Consider the following 21,826-nt stretch of genomic DNA (forward strand, 5'->3'; position numbering starts at 1 on the left):
TGAAATGGCGGAAGAAAAATAGCCAGCTCCCCACTATCATTCCTGTCTCACTTAATGGTGGGTGAGAAGGAGGCTGAGAACACTTGTTATGGGCTTAGCCCAGGGACAGGGCTCACTAAAAGATTGAAATCTAATCATAGAATTATGGAATACTTCTCGTTATCCCTAAACCTTACCAACACATCAATAGGGCTCCTGTATAATAACAGGATATTACAGCTGAAAGAACTGCACAACTCAGACCTTACTTAAGAAGAAATCTCTAGGAAAACCCAAAGACAGCAAGGGGAGTGAAAAACAAGAATACAGGAGGGAATTTTAGCTTCTAACACCTACAGCTACAGCAAGCAGTAAATACAGCCTAAATTTTAACTAAATAAACATAAAAGCCTCACAGTAAAGGCCTATTTACCTCAGTTACTTTTACCTAGTACATCATGTCTGGCTTGCAACAAAAATTTACAAGGCATACTAAAAGACAAAAAATGCAGTTCGAAGAGAGAGAGAGCAAGCATCAGAACCAGACTCAGATATGGCAGAGATTTTGGAATTACCATACTGGGAATTTAAAATGTTTATTAATATGTTAACAGCTCAAATAGAAATAATGGACATGTAAGAACAGAAGAGAGATGGAAACTCCTAGAAAGAATCAAAAGGGAAATGCTAGAAATCAAAACATTGTAACAGAAATAAAGAATGCCTTTGATGGGAGCATTAAGAGACTGGACATGGTCAAGAAAGGAATCAGTGAATTTGAAGATAGGTCAATAGAAACCTCCCAAACTGAAAAGCAAAGGAAAAAAGAATGAAAAAAATGGAATAGAATATCCAAGAACTGTGGGAGAAGTACAAAAGGTGTAACATAAGTATAATGGGAATACCAGAAGGAGAAGAAAAGGAGAAAGGAACCAAAGAAATATTTCAAGTAATTCTAATGCTGGGTCATCCAAGATTACAGCAGACTGGGCATGGACAGAGATTTGGTATGAAGGTAGGCTAGCTACTATAAGCATCTGATCTGAGTTTTGGACAATATATAAAAGTTAGGCACGCAGGACATATCGGAGAGAGGGAACAAGGTGTGTAGAAGTACCCAGATGTGAAAAAAGCATAAAATGGACAAAAAAAATAGGAATGGTTTTGCTCTGTTGAGAATGGCGCTGAATAGGCTAAGACCAGATACTAAAAGCCTTAAATTCCATTCAAGATATTTTCACATTATCAGGATTCAAATCCCAGCTCTGCCACTGTAACCTATCTAATAAGGCTGTTCTAAGAACTGAATTAAGTAATGAAAGAACATGCTTGGCACAGTGTCAGGCCCTGTAAACAATGAATAAAAAGGAGCTATTAACTAAACAATTTTATGGAATCATTAGAGTGCTTTAAATAGTGGCATCCTATGATCAGATGTGCATTTCTGAAAGATCATTCTAGTGGATACACAAAAGGTAGTCAGATTGTAGAAAGAGGCATTGTTTAAGAGGCTTTAATTTGCTTTGATCTGTTTTTACCCCTTGAACATCATTAAGGATATACAGGGAGTCCCTTCTAAGCCTGGATTCTAATAACAATTTAGGAAAGATCAACAGCAAACTTCTGTTATATTAGAGAAAAGCATACACATGGAAAGATTATAAAAGTTGACAAAAACATATCATTTTGATAAATCAAGAAATTGTACAGTCAAAACTCCATCTTACAACAGCTTTATTCCTAATCATCAAAAACCAGCAGCAACCCAAATGGTCATCAATTGGTGAATGGTTAAACAGTGGGATCTCTCTCCAGTGGAATAGTGGACTACTACTCAGCAATAAAAGGAAAGAACTATTGATATACGCCACAACACAGACAAATCTCAAACGCATTATGCTAAGTGAAAGAAGGCAGACACAGAAGGCTATATATCATACTATTCCATTTATATGACATCCGAAAAATGCAAAACTATAGAAACAGAAAACAGATGGGTTTTTACCAAGGACTGGGGCTGGGAGGAGGATATTGACTACAAATCAGCATGGAGAAACTCTGAGTGACGGAAATGTTCTATATCTTGATTGTGTTATATATATTTGCCACAACACACCAAATTGCACAAGTAAAAAAAAACGAATTTTACTGTTTGTAAATTATACAAAACAACAAGACTTAAAAAATGCTCAATCTTAAATTCCCAATTAGAGTCTGAAATGTCTTAGGTAACCATATTTCTAGCTTCCCAGGTAACTTTTCCCTTTCCATAGTAGCAGCAAATATCAAGTAAGGACTTTAGGCATTAGGTTTTCATAATATGTCCGGGATACATGGCAGACATTTATTACATCTATTTTACATGTGGGGAAATTGAGGCCCAGTGACATCCAATTACTTCTCCACATTAATGGTGGAATGGTGACCAGAATCCAGGTCCCCACACTCAAAGAGCAGTGCTTCTTACACATATCAAATTCCCATTCCTCCCATACTAACCCATCTTCTTTATAATTTACAAATAGTAAAGAACCTCTCTCTCACTATTAATGCCATATCTAGGAATAAAACAAGGATAAAAGGGTCTTAAATCTTGCATCACTGACTGTGGTTTTAGGGCACACCAAACTGAAGCCTTCACAAGTTTCACAGCTCATTCCATTAGGATAAAAGTATCTTTGAAAATTCTAGTTGTGAGATTAAAAATTTAAAGATGGAATGCAATTTTATGGTCACAAAAGAAGGCATATATTAATATCATTATATTTCCAAAAAGGATTCAAAATCCTCAAGCATTTTGCCAAATCATTTTTTTAGCAAGAAATTGTTGGTCATTTGGGCTGTGGTATTATGAGGTCTCCAATGACCTTTTTACCCCCTTTCAGAAAACTGTCAGAATGTATAGCAAGATAAATTAATGTAAAGCTCTTAACTTTGGAAGCTTAATTCATTGTAATGAGTGATGGCATTTAGAAATGGTCATTCTTAAACTATTATTTTCGTAGATGAAATTAACTCCTTACAATCCATCTGAAATTTTTCTTAAACATAGTATGGGTCAGAAATCTAATTATTTTTTTCTGAGAGGAGAGTCATTTATGTGCACATCATTTTTTAATAAGCCATTATCCCCTCTCTATGCCTATTAAAATGAAATGTTATCATATACTAAGTTTTCAAGCATATACATAAATATATATATGTTTCTGGATTTTCTATTCTATTCAATTGATCTATTTATATTTTCCTAAACTTAATTATTTTAACTGCTGCTGTTTTGCAGTAATTTTAGTTATCTGGTAGAATAAGTCTCCTCTCATGAATGTTTTTTGGGAATATTTTCTTGGCAATTCTGGTATATTCATTCATTCACATAAACTTTATAACCATGTTTCTAGTTCCAAAAACATGATATTCTAGAAAATTGGATTAATTCTTTATATAAAATTGGGAAGAATTGATATTTTATTCTGAGATCTTTCCACACAGAAAAATGCTGTCTCTCCATTAATTTAGACCATATTTTATGTCTATATTTTTATAGACATATTTTATAAAACTATATTTTTATATAGATCCCTTCCCACCTTTGTTAAACATATTCCAAAATGTTTACAGTTTGTCATTGTTCTAAATGGTATAATTTCATTTTTCCCTTTTGCATGTCTAATTATTGCTAGAGAAAAAAATTATTGAATATTTTGTTTTTTATTAAGCTACCTTACCAAATTCTCTTATTAGTTCTATTTTTTGTTGTTGAGTCTCTTGGGTTTTCTTGGTATACTATTATATAAACTGAAAAATAATATTATTTTGTCTCCTCTTTTCCAATATTTATACAGCATATTTCATTTAATTTTCTTATTGCTTCAGTTGGAACCTCCAAAACAATGTTGAAAAATAGAGTGACTGAGAGCATTCTTATCCTGTATATCACGGATGTAAGCATATATGTATGTTTACAAGGATATTTATTGTAACACTGTGAATATTAAAAAACTAGAAAAAAAACTTGAATGTCCATCAGAAGAATAGTTGAACAAAATTAAGTATTTCCATCCTATGAAGTATGACGCAGCTATTAAAAATGAATTAGATCTATATTATCCACATGAAATGACGTTCATGATACATTTGTGTGTGATGTGGAGAGCTAAAGAGTGATATGTACTGTATGTTCCCATTTTTATCAAAATGAGGGATGGGGAGATATATGTGTGTATGTATATATGTATATAAATAAGTGATATATAGAAAGAGAGAGTGTCAGCATAGAGAAAAGTGTGGAATAATATAACCAACAGGCAACATTAGTTACCTTAGATGGTAAAATGGAGTGGAAGAGGAGGGTACAAATGACTTTATATACCTCTACATCATTTGATTTGTCAAAATGATCACAGTTTTTAAATATATATACATAGATACACACATTCACTTCTTTGGCTTGTCTCTGAGCTTTTTGTAAAACTCAGTAAATGTCAGAAAAGAAAGGAGAAATGGGTTTCATTAGACTTAAGCAAATCACTTAACCTCTTTGGGCTTCAGTTTCCTCATATATAAGAGAAATAAGTCGTGCTAGATGGGCTCTAAGGTCCCTCTGATATTATAACTCCTTCTACTTAGCTCTAGTTTGATCTTGAGAAAATCTCTCTTCCTGGTTTATTTGAGTCATTTTGAATACTTAGAGTCATTAAAGAGTCCTTCGGAAGGATTTCAGGAACCGTTTCCAAAATAACAACTTGAGAGAGCATTCTATTTATGTCAGTGATGCAATTGTATTAAGTGCATAAGACACATATTTAGCGGAGCAGTCAGAGTCGTGTTATAGAAGAATATTTATTAGAAGTCAGAAGTTCAGGATTTGAACTCCTAATTAATCATATGCTAAGTAAGTGAACTTCTGTAAGCAGTTTCAGTTTCCTCATCTGTAAAAAGATGATGATAACAGCCACCAATAATTAGCCTCACTTCCTTTTACTAACTGATGGGGTTCAGATAGAGGAAATACAGTCCCCTTCCGCACACCCCTTGCGTTCCAAGGACAACCAGGATTGACTTAGCCATCTTTAGGAAAAATATTATGTTACATTTTATGGACAAGTAGACCAGAGCTTCCAAACCAGTGGACTACGGCACCCTGGGGTGCTAGAGGAGAGTTACTAGTGTATAGACACATTGATCTGCACCTCAGTCCTAAATCAGTCATGTGGGGCCTGGAGCAGCCCAAGCCCTCAGGGCAGTTATCCAATAACCTCACTGAGCCATATTATCATTTTCTATTTGTGCTATAATATGAAAAGATTTGTGAAAGATTGCTGTCAACTATTATGTACTGTGGAAATGTTAACTGATCTGATTTAGTTTTGAAATTTTCCTTTGCAAAGATATTCATGTCTATGTAAGGTTAAAAACAGACATATGTCTACTGCCCTTTACTTGATAGAAATGCTGTTGTTTTCAAGTAGAAACTGTTCTTTAGATTTTTAGCTGTCGCTCCTTCCTGGAGCGTTGAGGAGAAGCTGTTTACTTGCCTACTTCCCTCTATGAGAATAGGGAAACATGTTTATTTTGGTCACTTCACTATCCCCAGTTCTTAGCATGGTACCTAGTACATGGTAGGCACCCAATAAATATGTAATGAAAGAATGAACAGTTGTACAAATGAATGAATGAATTTACATTGAACTATCCATAATGCTCCAACCCATACCATTTATAACCAATGGTAAACATCTGAAATTGAGATAGTTGTAGCAAGAAAAAGGAGGATTCAAACTGGTACCTTTGACCTCATTAATATCAGGCTTTTATCAACTGAAGTAACTAATCACATAGATAAGTGTTTTACCCCAAGGTGTGAATTTATGTTTTCATTGCTGATGTCCTATTAAAGTTAGGAGAGTCTTTGGTCTAGAAGTGGGATAAAGGGATACACTCTTATGACAACAGTGTTCTCAGTGAATAACGAAGTTGTTCTAGTGTTATTCATAGTTTAATAAAGAAAAAGAATCTTTATCTCTCATTTCAAAAATGTTTCTAAAGAGACTAACAATATTGTATATTCTGTTCTAATATCTAAGCCCCATTCACATAGTATCAGGAGGAAGTGCTAAAAGTGTAGCCCCTCTCCTCACCTCCTTTTGCTAACTGCTAGAGTTCAGATAGAGGACATACAGCTCCCTTACACATATCTCTCACATTCTAAGGACAACCAGGATTGGCTTAGTCATCTTTATGAAGATGCCCCAGTGCCACCTGATCCACTTCTACCTTCTTATCCAGCTGTGATTACACGCAGATATGGAAGGATACTCCTCAAAGGCCTACCATAGCATATTTCAGACAGGCTAGGAAACCCATAACAGAAGGTGAGAGTGATACAAAATGATTAGACAGTAAGCAAAAGCAGAGATGGATGTAAAAGAAACCAGTTTAAAGACTACATATATTTAGGGCCGGCTCCGTGGCTTAGCGGTTAAGTGCGCGCGCTCTGATGCTGGCGGCCCGGGTTCGGATCCCGGGCGCGCCCCGAGGCACCACTTCTCCGTCCAACGCGAGGCCGAGTCCCACGTACAGCAACTAGAAGGATGTGAACCTATGGCATACAACTATCTACTGGGGCTTTGGGGGGAAAAAAATGAATAAATAAAATCTTTAAAGACTACATATATTTGAAAGGATGGCTGGGAAAATGATCACGAAACAACACATACTTTTCTCTGCTAAAACACTGGAGATAATACATCGTATGTTTCTAACTTTGGATGTGCACCAGAATGAACTCTGGACAAGTGTGTCCTCCTTTTTACATTGCTCTAGCGAGAGGAAAATCCCTTCATACTCAGCCTGGGAGAGAATGCACAGATGCTAAGCAAGCAGGGCAGATTATCCAAATACTGACTGAAGAAGGAAACATTTTCTCAATACATCAATACATTTTTTTCAGAAATTTACTTGAAACCTTGTGTGAGAAGAGGGGTTAACAATGCATTTGGGAGCTTCAGCGACTCTTTAACTTTGGTTCTGGTTTTCTATCCTGATCTATGTTATAGTGAAGTGGCGAAAAGGATGGGCCCAGCAGCCAAACTGCAAGTCACAAACCGCTGTGTGAGTTTTTTCTTCCTTTTTTTTTTTTTTTTTGCTGAGGAAGATTGGCCCTTGGCTAACATCTGTCACCAATCTTCCTCTTTTTTGCTTGAGGAAGAATGGCCCTGAGCTAACATCTGTTCCCAATCTTCCTCTATTTTGTGTGTGTGTCACCACCACAGCATGGCTGACGAGTGGTGTACGTCTGCACCCGGGATCCGAACCAGGCCGCTGAAGTGGAGTGTGCTGAACTTAACCACTAGGCCATTGGGCCGGCCCCTGTGTGACTTTTGTTAAGTCACTTAACTTGTCTGAGTCTCCAGTCACTTCTTCTATAAAATGGGGATAATAATAACACCTACCTAACATAGTAGTTCTAGAAATTGATTTTATTCATCTAAAGCACTTAAAGAGAGCCTGGCATATAGTAAGTACTCAATAAATATTAGGTATCATTATGATTATTATTTATCAATTGTAAAATGTTACAGAAATATTAAATGTTATTATCCAGGCAGAGCTGGAAAAGCTATTTGCTTCACCATTGTTAGTCCATTTCTAAGAAAGACTGAGGGTTAGCTTGTCCCAAGGAATAAATTGCTTTGGTATACAATGATGATCACGATGTCTAGAGATGTAGAGAAAGGGGAAGAAAGAATTTAGCAGAAAGATAAGAAGATGAGACAGTAGAATGAATATTGTAAGAGAAAGCTGGTGACCTGGATTTTACTCCTAGCTCCTAATACTTGTTCCCTTTTTCAACTATAAAATTGAAATAAAACCTTCTTACTCTATCGTTTGGTGGGCTCTTCTGCACCAGTGCTGAGTTTAGCCCCAGGCCCATTTCAGGAGAGGGTAATGAATAAGAAAATGGACTCTGGAGTCACAGCACTTTGTATACAAAACCAGGCTTTGTTAGCTGAGTAGCTTTGGACAAGTTTCTACATCTCTCTAAGCCTCTGTTTTTTCTCTATTAAATGAAGATAATAGCACCCACCACACAGAGTTGCACTGAGACTTAAATAAGATAATATAGACATCAAGCTTATCACAGTGAATGTCACATAGTAAGTGCTTAATAAATACTCACAAGTCTGATGATGGCATGAAAGGTCTCACTAAATTATGGATATTCTATATTTATTCATAATGAACATCATGTTCCTTTTTAGTTGTCAGAATACTATCTTCATTAAGAAAAAAAAGTAAGGACAATTCACATAGAGATTTCAGGTCCAAGTTCAGGACATGCTCTTGGTGTCTATTGGTGAATTCTCCCAGGCGTGAAGATGGAGAGGCTTCCAAATGTCACAACACATGACAGCTGTAGGAATTAGGGTTTAGGCTTCCCTGGGAACTGAGGGTCTGTCAGATCCTATAGAAACAAACCATTCCACTTTTATGTGTGTTTGGTTCCAACAACACAGCACCTGTGCAGAAAACCTCCTTGGTCACCTCCAGCCATCACATATACAACCGTTCCATGTGTCAACCACTGTGGCTCAGAGCTGGCAGAGGGTGCTCAGTCCTCCTATAGGACCATGGGGCCTCAGGCAAGCAGCCAGAATATCATAGCTGGGAGGTTGTGTGGTTATTTCTCTGCTTCCTCCCCTTGATCCATTCTCTGCCCTTGTGTGCCCTACTCTATGCCCTGGGAAGCTGAAGACTATTGATTCTATCTCCTGGTTTTGCCCCTGACTTCTGTTTGAGTTCGCATGGCAGGGAGGGGAGGCATTAGCAGGAAACCGGACGGCAGAAGTAAAGAGGGATTAGGGTAGGGGGCCAGCCCCGTGGCTTAGTGGTTAAGTGCGTGCACTCCGCTACTGGCGGCCCAGGTTCTGATCCCGGGTGCGCACTGACGCACCGCGTGTCTGGCCATGCTGAGGCGGCATCCCACATACAGCAACTAGAAGGATGAGCAATTATGACATACAACTATCTACTGGGGTTTGGGGGAGAAAAAGGGGGAAAAAAAGGAGGAGGATTGGCAATAGATGTTAGCTTAGGGCCAGTCTTCCTCAGCAAAAAGAGGAGGATTGGCATGGATGTTAGCTCAGGGCTGATCTTCCTCACAAAAAAAAAAAAAAAAAAGAGGGATTAGGGTATTTATTCTGCCCACTGTCTCTCTGTCTGCCACAGTTCATACGTTCCTCTAAGGCCACAGCTCCTAACAGGCCTGCTCCACTCTTGCCAGGCACCAGTGACACTGCTCCTTCCCCTTGCCACTGCAGGACTAAGTGGTAATTTACAGCTTCCTCCCTTGTTGGTTCCCTTAACCCTAACCACACCTCTAAATTGTTCCTTCATTCAATCTCTTCTGTTCAGGCTTTGAGTGTGATGGCTAAACATTATTTCCATTGTTCACTCACCCTGCACTGGGCCTATTTCTCTCCTCTGCATTGACTACAGTGGCTCTCACGGTGTAGACCATGATAGCAGCTCTAATTCCTTTTAAGTACTATTTATTACTTGTCGTTCCTAACAGTAAATAATAATTCTACGTCCCTCAAATACTTTTTTTCATGTGTTATTTAAATCGTCACTCTTCTTCCCCATTTGTTCTCATCAGTTGGGGTGGAGGAAGATTTTACTTACTTTTAGCAGTTGGAGAAGGTAGGATTGCTTCTGACAACTGCTGATGTTAAGTGCATGAAAACCAGTAGTGTATAGGAGTCACAGCTGTATATTATTTAGCTGTGGCTCTGTTGATTCTTCTCAGTAAAATATGTAATACCAGAAACTAGAAACAAAATCTCTCCCTTTTCCTATCCCTAAGCCCGCTATTGACTTAAGGTAAAAAATGCCTTTGACACCATGCTGAGTTACCTTGTACCACACCACATCAGGCTCCTGATCGGACTTTTTAAAGTCATCCATGTCTGGGCAGGAGATCTCCTTTCTTTTAGTGACTTCGGATTTTTCTAAATAGCGGATCCTGCTATTGTAGCACAGGCCTGATTCATTCTCTGCAACGGTCAAGGACATTGACACCTTCATGCAATATGTCGAGTTTCTGTAGGAACAGAGAAAAAGCAAAATGGCTTTATTGGGTTTTTACAACTTTGTTTGTACTCTATATATTTCAAAAGTATTGACTTTTCCATTTAGGATCTTGTCTAGAAATCAGAAACAACATCAAAACAACACAGAACAGTTTTCTACTTCAACTGACAGAAAGATATGAAACAAAATGCTAATGTGGATATCTTTGGCCATGAGGTAGCTACACAGCTATATAGAACAGTTGTACCCATCTTCTGAACTGTAAGACTTCTTTCCAGTGGTAAGTATTACTATGTTGAAAATCTGATAGTGAAAACTGCTGAGAAAGTCTATAACTAGAGCTATAGCCATTTCTGCTCTGGCCCTATGGCCAGTCCCTTAACAGATTCTCCAAGGGTTGTTTAATTTTTCCATTGTTTTCTAAGCCAACATTTCCTTTTATAGGACACATACTGAAAACCAGATCAATATACAGAAGATATCTGTTAACTTACATAGCTTTCTAAGATGTTTACTGAGATAAGTCAGGAGTCAAATTCTGCGTTCGTATAAAGAATAAATCCTAGTCGAGTGTAGTCAGTCTGGATTAATTTTGTCCAACACTAGCATTATAAAGGAATTTCAACATTGAATTTTACCATAAGGCCACTTTAGAAATTGAGCATTAATGGGTTACCTCATTATATAAGAATATTTATGGAATACCGTTCTGCCTTCATTTCCCTATGTATACCCCATGACTTTCCCCTACCCCACTCTATCTGGGCTCCAGAAGATATCAACCACACAAAAGAAAACTGGAAAGTGTGAAGAAGTGATCAGAAGCAGCCTGGTAAGACTTAAAAGAAGGTCAACTGTAAATTTCTTGGTGGGACATGTTGGGACCATATCCGTTCTAAACATCAAGGAATACCTGCTCTTAAAAAGCGCCAAGAGCACTTCAAAATCAAGTGTTTTCACAACTAAGTTATAACAATTCTGATAGAGGAGATTAGCATATCAACCAATAATTTTAAGATGGCCTCAAATGATTGTTCCTATTTGTACTACTTAGTACTCATTGACATTTCACAATATGCCAGACATCATACAAAACACAGGAGTACAGATGGCTGCTGTCCATTAGGGTTACAAACTAAGTTAATCAAAATGACTGCTACTTAGATTTCTAGCAAAGTTAATTACTGGCAAGTACTCCTGACTATGCATGTGCCTGTGTCATCTGAGAAGGATGCTATCAAACACTCTCATTCTGATGTTCAGACGCAACCCCATTATACAACGGAAATTGTGAGCTATTGCTTTTCTCTCTCCCTCAATGTAGGATCCTTAGAACACAAAGGGCATAAGATATGCCCACTGGGGATCAAATGTAAGAACATTTCATTCTCTTGTTAGATGATTAACAGCCTCTTTAAAATCCATGAAGCTAAAGCCACCAGAATAAAAAAAAAGTCTCAGGCAAGAAGGTAAAGTTTGGTTCAATCACTTTTGCATCAACCTCATATAATACCAACCCTTGCCCCCCATTCTACAGGTTCAGGTATATGGCTGGTCAAATATCACATTCCCCGTTCATATATGACCCAAGATAATTTTGCAGGTATTCTTGTACCACCAGGGTAAAGACTAGCCAAGTTTCGTGCATGAGCATACCAGTAAAGAAAGGAATATACTGGCTACATCTGGGACAAGGAAGACGGGGGTAGGTGTGGGGGATGGAGGGAAGATAAACGGTCACAGTTTTTAAAAGGTATTGAACATAGAAGAAAGAGAATCACCTCTGCTTGGTATCCCAAGTGTTCTGAATGGTTCTTAATGTTGCAGACTTTGAGTACATCTGCTCCATAGTATTCATTCATACAAATGAAAGAGATTTACTTGTTAAATATCTTTCCATTATTACGTTATACCCCGAAGGAAAGAGAGCTGTTGAGGAGCAGTCTCAACAATAGAAGTAGATAGAATGTCCAATGCCCTGAAAGAAGCTTACTATCCCAAATGCATTTAGCCCTGGGGAGAGAACAGGAGAGACTAAATAAGGGACTGATATAGTGGGTTTTTTTAACAAAGCACCAGCTTTGAACTAAGATCCACTGGGTTCAATTAGCTCTGTGTCCTTGGGCAAGCTGTGTAACCTCTCTCAGTTTCAGTTTCCTCAGCCAGAAATGAGGATATGAAGTCCATGGTGGTGGTTCCATTGGAAGTTGGAGGAAGGATTTCCTTTTATTATACAACCATGAGCAAAAATATGTTTACCATTTTCAATTGGGATGATTATAATACCCGACCTTTCCAGGCTGTTGTAACTATTAAACAAAATAATGTATATAAAACACATAATAGAGCAAGTGGCACATAGTAGACATTTAATAAATTGTAGTTACAATTAGAATTGCTATTACTGCTAGCATTGTTACATATATTGTTAATATTTAATAATTATAATTTATATGTGATATAGTAATTACAAACAATACACTGGCAGCAATGGGTGAAGATACGCCACTGGGTTAAGGGTGCTACTTGACAGGAAAGAACCTGGCAGAGGTCAGTTGGGCAAGAGGCCTAGTACCAGAGGGCCATGAAGGTCTGAGAGGATCAAAAAGATACACTGACATAGGCACAAAAGGAAGTGAATAAAGAGAAAGCAGCTAAGGCAGGAAAGAACTTCCAGGTACTATAAGTACTAGCTACTAGAAAAAGACCAGAACCTTGGAGGTCAAATTGTTAGTAAGAATTCTACAAAGCCTTCTGGGAATTTCTTAGAGAAACGCCTTCTATAATAAACCCCAAACCTCTAGGCAAGGTTTCCAGGGACAAAAGACAAGAGATACTCCTATGTGCTCACTCCCCAACCCCCCAAAGTATAAACTATGTAGGCCATGCCAGCAGCACTTTCATTAACTTGGAATGGGGATAAGGGCAGAGAACCTACTCTGGAGATAGCTGATGGGTTAAAAAAGGAAATGTTTCAGTTTTCTCTAAGCCTTACCCACAAACAACCTTAGGACAGGGCTCTGCATGAATTCGTTCTTGCTGTGGTCTCTAGCATGTGAGAGGCTGCTGACAAATTGCTTGTTAACCCATAAACAAGCCCTAGTATGAGGTCCTTGATGATGATCAAGGTCTCGAACTTGAACACAAGGCCTAGTGTAAGTCCTGCTCCCTCCATCGCTGACCTGAGGGAGGTGCGATCAAGGCTGCCTGACAGTCTGAGACTCAGGTTGATTTTAATTAGTTGTGTAATCCAGCCCTGGCACAGTTCCCACTGACAATCTTGCATTATTTAGATTTTATTTTGAAAAACGCCCTAGGCCAGTTCTATTTAAAATGTTTCCTGCAGCTGGGACCTAAAAATGTTACTTTTCTTTCATTAGGTACAATTAGAGCTATGCAAGTTTGAGGAGGCAGACTGACAAGTGTGTAAGAATGGGAATTATACTTTTAGTCTGTCCTCCCTTCACATCTTGAGAAGGACAAGGAGCACATTCAGGCTCAATATGAGCAAAGGACCTTTGCAGAGTTATCACAGCAATGTCTTACAGTTGCACGCATTTGTAATCTTTCGAGTACTTCCATATTTCTTATCTTACTTAATTCTGCCAATAAAAATGTGCAGGGTAAGTATCATCTACATTTTTCAGAGGAGTAAAACGTAGACACAGAGAAGACAAAAAACTTAGTCAAGCACATATAGCTGGTCAGTGGATTAGAACCAAGGTTTTGGCTGTTAGCCCCTGGCTACTCTCAGAACTTGATGCTAACATAGGTTAACAACCAAACTAACTCATGGTTATCCATTCCATCTTGGGGAAGCTCACAGAAAGAAATGCGGATTTATAAATGTAACATTTAAAGAATAATGTTAATGTGTGCAGCACAGAAGAACTTACAAATTTATGAATAAATCTTTCTATTCCAAAGATTTAATGTTGGCTACTTTAGATCATAATTTATACTTTTTTCCCAGAAGCATTTCTAAGGGAAAATGTTGACCAATCTTGGGTTCCCTTAGGGGAAAAGTAAGACCCAGGACTTCAAACATACATGAAAAATCTAGATGCCCCTTTCTAACTCTCATTTATAAAACACGCTTATACTACAAAATCTAAAGTTTTATTTCAGAATTTGAGTTTATGAGAATTTGTTGTATCACCAGGGCTAACCTACTGAAAATAAACTAAATAAATTAGGGAACTTGTCATATCTAAAAGCAGAAGCCCAGATAAAATGCCTCAGGGTATAGTTGAAACTTTTCTAAATGGTTCCTTTAATTGTCTTATCCTCATTTCACAATGCTTTCTTTACAAATTCCAGAACCATCTAATGATCAGTAAACTAAAATAAACTTGGCTTTCTGACATTTTTGAAATATGACTTGACTGCTACGCATAACTATCAATTAATCAATCTACCATCTTTGGGTGATACCGTCCTCCTCAAAACACAAGAACTATGAACTGATATTATAGCAAATTCAGGGAAAGGAAACAAATGAACAAACAGGATCTTAGGCCCTTTGATGAATTCCATTTTTTGAGAATCATTACACAAATAAGAAAATTTTATTGAAAAATATCTTTAACCTTGTTGGAAAGGAGACTTACAGATAAGTGCAGAAATAAGTACATATAACTGCAAACATGCAACATTAATCCTTTAAAAGACAAAGAAGAGAAAAAAAGAGCAAGGACACAAATGAGTAATATCAGAAATGAAAGAAGAGACATCACTACAGGTCCCATGGACATTAAAAGGATAATAAAGGAATACTATGAACAACTCTATACCCACAAATTTGATAACCTAGATGAAATGGATCAATTCCTTGAAAGGCACAATCTGCCAAAACTCACACAAGAAGAAACAGATAATATGAATATGCTTATAGCTTTTTAAAAAATTGAATCAATAATTATTAATCTTCTAAAAGAGAAAGCACCAGCTCAGATGGATTCACTGGTGAATTCTATCAAATATTTAAGGAAGAAATTTTACCAATTCTCTACAATCTTTCATAAGCTAGAATCAGAGGAACTACTTCCTAACTTATTGTATGAGGCCAGCATTACCCTAATACCAAAACCAGAGACACCACAAGAAAAGAAAACTACAGACCAATAGCTCTCATGAACATAGATGCAAAATCCTCAACAAAATATTAGCAAATTAAATACAGTAATACATACACACAATGTACACCACATACACCGCATACCCCATAAACCATGGTATACCACATACACCACAACCAAGTGGGATTTATCCCAGGTATGGAAGCCTGGTTCAACCTTCCAAAATCAATTGACGTAATCCATCACAACAGGCTAATGAGGAAAAACCATATGCTCATATCAGCAGATGTGGAAAAAGCAATTTAACAAAATCCAACACCCATTCATCATAAAAACTTTCAGTAAACTAGGAATAGAGAGGAAATTCCTCAACTTGATAAAGAACATCTACAAAAAACCTACAGCTAACATCATACTTAGCGTTGAGAAACTAGAAGCTTTCCCACTAAGATCAGGAGGAAAGAAAGGATGTCCTGTCTCACCTCTCCTTTCCAACATCCTACTGGAAGTTCTAGCAGATTCAGAAGGAAGAAATAAAATCATCTTTTTCATAGATGACATTATTATCTATGTAGGAAATCTGATAGAATTGACAAAAAACACCTGGATCTAAGAAGCGATTATAGCAAGGTTGGAGGATATAAGGTTAATACACAAAAGTCAATTGCTTTTCTATATGCCAGTAATGAATAAGTTTTTAATTCGAAATTAAAAACACAACACCATTTACATTAGAAACTCCCCAAATGAAATACTTAGGTATATAGCTAACAAAATATGTAAAAGACCTATATGAGGAGAACTATAAAACTGAGAAGAACAAAGTTGGAGGGCTGATACTACTCGACTTCAAGACTTGCTATAAAGCTACAGTAATTAAGACAGTGTGGTGTTGGTGAAAGAATAGACAAATAGATCAATGAAACACGATAATGATCCTAGAAATAGAACCACATAAATGTAGTGAACTGATCTTTGGAAAAGAAGCAAAGGCAGTACAATGAAACAAAGATGGTCTTTTCCACAAATGGTGCTGGAACAACTGGACATGCACATGCAAAAAAATTAATCTAGACATAGATAGATCTTTACACCCATCACAAAAAGTAACTCAAAATGGGTCACAGACCTAAATGTAAATGCAAAACTATAAAACTCCTAGAAGACAACATAGAAGAAAACCTAGATGACCTTGGATATGGCAATGATTTTTTAAATTACAACACTAAAGGCACAATCTATGAAAAAAAATAATTGATAAACTGTACATCATTAAAATTATAAACTTCTGCTCTACAAAAGGTGATGTCAATAGAATTAGAAAACAAGCTACAGACTGGAAGAAAATATCTGCAGAAGACACATTTGATTAAGGACTGTTATCCAAAACATACAAAGAACTCTTAAAACTTAACAATAAGAAAACAAACAACCTGATTTAAAAATGTGCCAGAGACCTTAACAGATACCTTACAAAAGAAGATATACAAATGGAAAATAAGCATTCGAAACAATATACACCATATGTCATCAGGGAAATGCAAATTAAAACAACAATGAGACACTCTGCACACATATTAGAATGGCTAAAATCTAGAACACCAACAACACCAAAGGCTGGTGAGGATGTGGAGCAACAGGAACTCTCATTCATTACTGATGGGAATGCAAAATAGTACAGCCACTTTGGAAGACAGTTTGGCAGTTTCTTATAAAACTAAACATACTCTTACCATATGATCTAGCATTCATGCTCTTTGGAATCTACCCAAATGAGGGGGAAAATTATGTCCAAACATCCCTGTACAGGGATGTTTATAGTAGCTTTGTTCATAATTGCCAAAACTTGGAAGCAACCAAGATGTCCTTCCGTAGGGGAATGGATAAATAAACTGTGTTATATCCAGACAATGGAATATTATTAAGCACTGAAAATAAACGAGCTATCGAGCCATGAAAAGACATGGAGGAACATTAAATGCATCTTACTAAGTGGAAGAAGCCAATCTGAAAAGGCTACATACTGTAGGACTCCAACTATACCACATTCTGGAAAAGGCAAAACTACGGAGACAGTAAAAAGATCAGTAGTTGCCAAGGGTTAGGGAGGCATGAATAGGTAGAGCATAGAGGATTTTTAGGGCAGTGAAAATACTCTGTATGATACTATATTGGTGGATACAGGTCATTATACACTTGTTCAAACCCAAAGAATGTGCAACACCAAGAGTGAACCACAATGAAAACTATAGACTTTGGGTGATTATGATGTGTCCATGTAGATTAAGCAATTGTAACAAATGTTCCATTCTGGTGGGGGATGTTGATAATGGGGTATGCACGTGTGGGGGCAGAAGATATATGGAAAATCTCTGTATCTGCTTAATTTTGCTGCGAACCTAAAACTCCTCTAAAAAAAAATTTTCTTTAAAGAAAAAGATCAGGAGGGCCAAAGCTCTGACCGATTTCTTTTTTTTTTTTTTTTTAAAGATTTTATTTATTTATTTTTTCCCCCCAAAGCCCCAGTAGATAGTTGTATGTCATAGCTGCACATCCTTCTAGTTGCTGTATGTGGGACGCGGCCTCAGCGTGGCCGGAGAAGCAGCGCGGGTGGGAGCCCGGGATCCGAACTCGGGTCGCCAGCAGTGGAGCGCGCTCACCCAACCACCAAGCCACGGGGCCGGCCCTGACCGATTTCTTAATATTATTATTTTATGAGGAGCCACAATCTTTTAGGTGCAATTGAATGACATTTATTGAGCCCCTGCTATGTGCCATGCTGCTTATATACATTGAAAAGCAGATGTAAACTTAATATAATCATAAAAAATACCTGTGCTATAATAAGAAGTTGGGGAAACACAGGATCTTTTGAAAAATTCACTTTTGCCCTTTTTTCCATTAGGCAGAAACCCAGTTAGTAACAAACAAGGATTTATTGGAGGTATGAACAGAGAATATTTTATTAACTGTTCTATCCTGCTGACATGAACACTCAGCCTTTGGCATGACACTGATAATCTCCAACCCAGGATTATTCAAATATAATTTCCTTATGATTCATGATGCAGTCAGAGAAAATGTCAACCCAGGGACTTGAACTGAACTAGACTTGAGTAGCTCACTGCTTGAGAATGTAGCCTCTGGAGTCAGAGAGGCTCGGGTTCAAATACTAGCTCTATCATGCCCTAACTATGAATTTTTGGACAGGTCACTGAGCTTTATTTTTTGCACACGTAAAATGAGAATAATAAAACAGTTATCCTTATAGGGTTGTTGTATTACACAAGTGTTAAGAACCATGAAGTGTCTGAGATTTTACTCTACCTGCAAGCTAACATGTTAGCCTGCCAGTTTCATGGGTGCTGGTAGAAGACAAGAGACTCCTGGGTCAAAAACAATGGATAGTTAATTATTCATAGCAATGGAAGTAGCCGAAGTATCAATATTTGTGTTGCTTCCCCAAACCCAACTCCCACAGGATAATACAAAGAGAGCCAGATGACACCTGCAGAAGCAATGGGTTGCACCACAGGAGAAGAATCTCAAGCTCAGGAAACACAAATCTTTTATAATGGGTCATAAGCACACCAGCCCTTAGTTCCAGAAGGAGATACTATCTATATTTTCCAAGGCTGTAAACAAACCTGCTCTTTGCCAAGGTGCGAGACACTATTTCTAGCTTCTAGGACTGTTCTCTCTATATACATCCTTGAAAAGGTAATCTGGAATAAGGGACAGTGAGTACCTCTGCTCCTAAGACAGGCAGAAATGCAAGAGACCCATGGAGAATTGTCTCCCAATGGGATAATTCATTTAAAGCACTTAGCACAGTACCTAGGATGTGGTAAGTGCTCAATAAAAATTAACCCCCTTTAACATCATCACCACCATTAATACATTATCTACTGACTCCCAAGCCAAACTGTAAAGTAAATGAAGATGGTTTGTTTTGTTTAAAAAAAGAGTAGTCAATGGACCAAATTATGGTAGAAATTATATATATTGTAAAAACTACTTACTCAAGATAAAATTTTATCATCAAAATATTCTTCACCCTGAATTCAAAACAAACTATAATTTATTTGGACGTTGAGCATTTAAGTCAGATACCTACCCAAGAAAAAAAATTATATATATGATAATTCATTCACAGACGACCGAGAATTATGGATCTTTCAAGTGGTAAATTCAAGTCACCATTCTCAAGGAAAGCAATTGCAATCTGCCACCTAAGGGTACAGGTAGCTGGTTCAAAATCTGTCTGTCAATGATGGACTAAAATGGGAGTAAAGGTAGAGAAATAACCAAGGTAAATTCAAAATATTCCCTGCCACCACCATCATCTCCACCATGGTATGAGTGATCCCTGCTTTATTGTTTGGTTGAAAACCATTTTAAGAGAGTCAATCTGCTGCACATCATAAAACAAACAAAAAGGTCTTCAGAAATCTGTGGAAAACCCTGATGTTTCTGTCAAAAACAACAATAAAACTCTCTTACAGAGAGCCTTCCCCAACCAATTTCACTGACTCTAATAACTATTTCTTATTTCTTCACTGCTTCTTATTTAGATTACACTGATATTTATGTTGTTTCATAATTATTCTCATAGTATTCACAAAGGTTTTGCTTTATTGTCTGTTACACTGCAAACTCTTCAAAAGCACTGTTTTCTTTGTATGTGGTTATCTTCCTCCCCATACAGTAGATTCCAGAGTATTCTCCTTCCCTGTCTTTGTGTTGAAAATTATATACGTTAATTGTCTTAACAACTGAGAAGTCATACCCCATGCTTCCATGATCTATTCTCTGACCTCTGCCTACCCACCATAGCTGTTGCTGTCAGAGATCTTGAAAGACTTGTCAACAGTCAAAATTTCTGTGTATTGCTCTAATTCACTCTATGACCCACTATCATCTGGCTTCTGCCCCCATCATTCTATTGAATTACTATCACTAGACTCCTTAAGGATTCCTCATTAGCCAAATCTAATGACCTCTTGTTCACTCTCATCCTATCTGACCTCTGTACATTATTTGAAACTTGTAACTTTCCTTCAACTTTCTAAATCTCTCCTTACTTCTAAGATAACCTCTCTCTTATGATTGTTTACTTCTCCGACCATGCCTTATAACTCTATTACTGGCTTTTCGTCCTTGGCCTATCCCCAAAATGTTGGCCATCTTCCCTGAGGCCCTCCAGATTCCTTCTTTTTTTCTGTTTGTTTGTGTTTTTCTTCTCTCCCTCCAACCCTCATCTTCAGCAATTTTGTTCAAGCACTAGGTTCCAACTACAAACTAAGTGCTGAACACATCCAAGTCTATAACACTTTTCTCTAGTTCTGTCCTGCCCCCTAAGTTTCAGCCCAGTATAGCCATCTAACTATGATTCCATATCACTGTCATGAAGGCACTTATCAGTCCCAAACTGAACTTATTCTCTCTCCCCTACAGTCTGATCTGCCTTCTATAATATCTATCATGATTAGATACATCACTAATCATACCACCTAGTTTCTCAAGTCAGGTACCTCAAAATCATCCTTCACTCGACTTCCCCATACTTATTTCCTATTGGAAATAGGTAATTGGTTAACAAGTAGTGTGAATTCTATTTCAAAGTTCTCTCCTTATCTGATATCTCATCTAGGTCCTGCCACAGTTCAAGCCCTAATTGTGTTTTGCCTGCACTATTGAAGTAGCATCCTAATAGGTTTCCCTGTCTTCATTTTCTCCCTCCTCTAATCCTTTGGCCAAAAGAAATGATTTACTTTTAATTTTCTAAAAGAGTTTATAAGCAGAAGTGGCAGAATGGTAGCACACAGAGACAAAGATCATAAGCTGAAGTCCATGTTTAAAGTGTTATAGAAGGAATAAAAAGGATAGGGTAAAAGAGACTCTGAGGCTAGAGGAAGAGAAGGTAAAGGAGTAAGCAGGTCAGCTATAAAACCATCAACGAGAGTGGACAGTGGTAGAAAGGAAGAGATTGATGCGGTTGGCAGGCCAGGGATCTGTCCTAGGCACTCTGCTCTTCTTGCTCTATATTCTCTCCCTGGGTTATTTCAACCACTGCTTTGAATCCAACTTTCACCCCTCAGTACTACATCTCTAGAACATGTAGAGAGACATGCCCTGATGTCTCTCCTAAGTTCTATACTCATACATCTAACTACCTATGGGGTATCTCTATTAGGGTGCCCCACAAGTATCTCAATATCAATATGTCTAAAAGTGAACTCATCTCAAACAGTTTCTCCTTCATTCTGTGTCTAAATCTATAACTTCACTATCTACTTAGTTTCCCATAGCAGAAACTTGGGAATTACCCTGCTCATTTTCTCATCCCATCCCTGACATTCCTATGAATTCTACCTACCAAATGACCCTCTACACTCTTCTCTCAATCCCAACTTTCACTGCCTCAGTTTACATCTTGAATTACTGTGGCATCCCCCTAATGGGTCTCACTGAAGGAAGAAGTATCTTCCTTCTTTCCCCACCATTCCAATTTCTACATTATTTCCTGAATGCTCTTTCTACAGAAATCACTCTATAATAAGGCAAAACATGAACCCTTCCCACCGAAGTCTGATAAACAAAATTCACAAATTGAAATGGAAAGAAAATACAAGATAATTTAAAAGCGAGCTAAAACAGTGGGATTTATACCTCTG

General features: G+C 37.6%; 1 protein-coding gene across 3 annotated transcripts in view; it reads right to left on the reverse strand.

Moving 5' to 3' along the window:
- Nucleotides 1–21,826, reverse strand: part of IL1RAPL2 (interleukin 1 receptor accessory protein like 2) — a 1,036,854-nt gene that overhangs the window by 459,810 nt on the left and 555,218 nt on the right. For all 3 annotated transcript variants that reach the window (XM_087426516.1, XM_087426517.1, XM_087426518.1), the window contains one exon: nucleotides 9,895–10,081. In XM_087426516.1, coding sequence (XP_087282642.1) covers nucleotides 9,895–10,081 — 187 coding nt within the window. The remainder of the gene's footprint in view (nucleotides 1–9,894; nucleotides 10,082–21,826) is intronic.

Source organism: Ceratotherium simum, chromosome X (assembly GCF_057802395.1).
Source record: "Ceratotherium simum simum isolate JZ-2026a chromosome X, ASM5780239v1, whole genome shotgun sequence".
Classification (NCBI taxonomy): domain Eukaryota; kingdom Metazoa; phylum Chordata; class Mammalia; order Perissodactyla; family Rhinocerotidae; genus Ceratotherium; species Ceratotherium simum.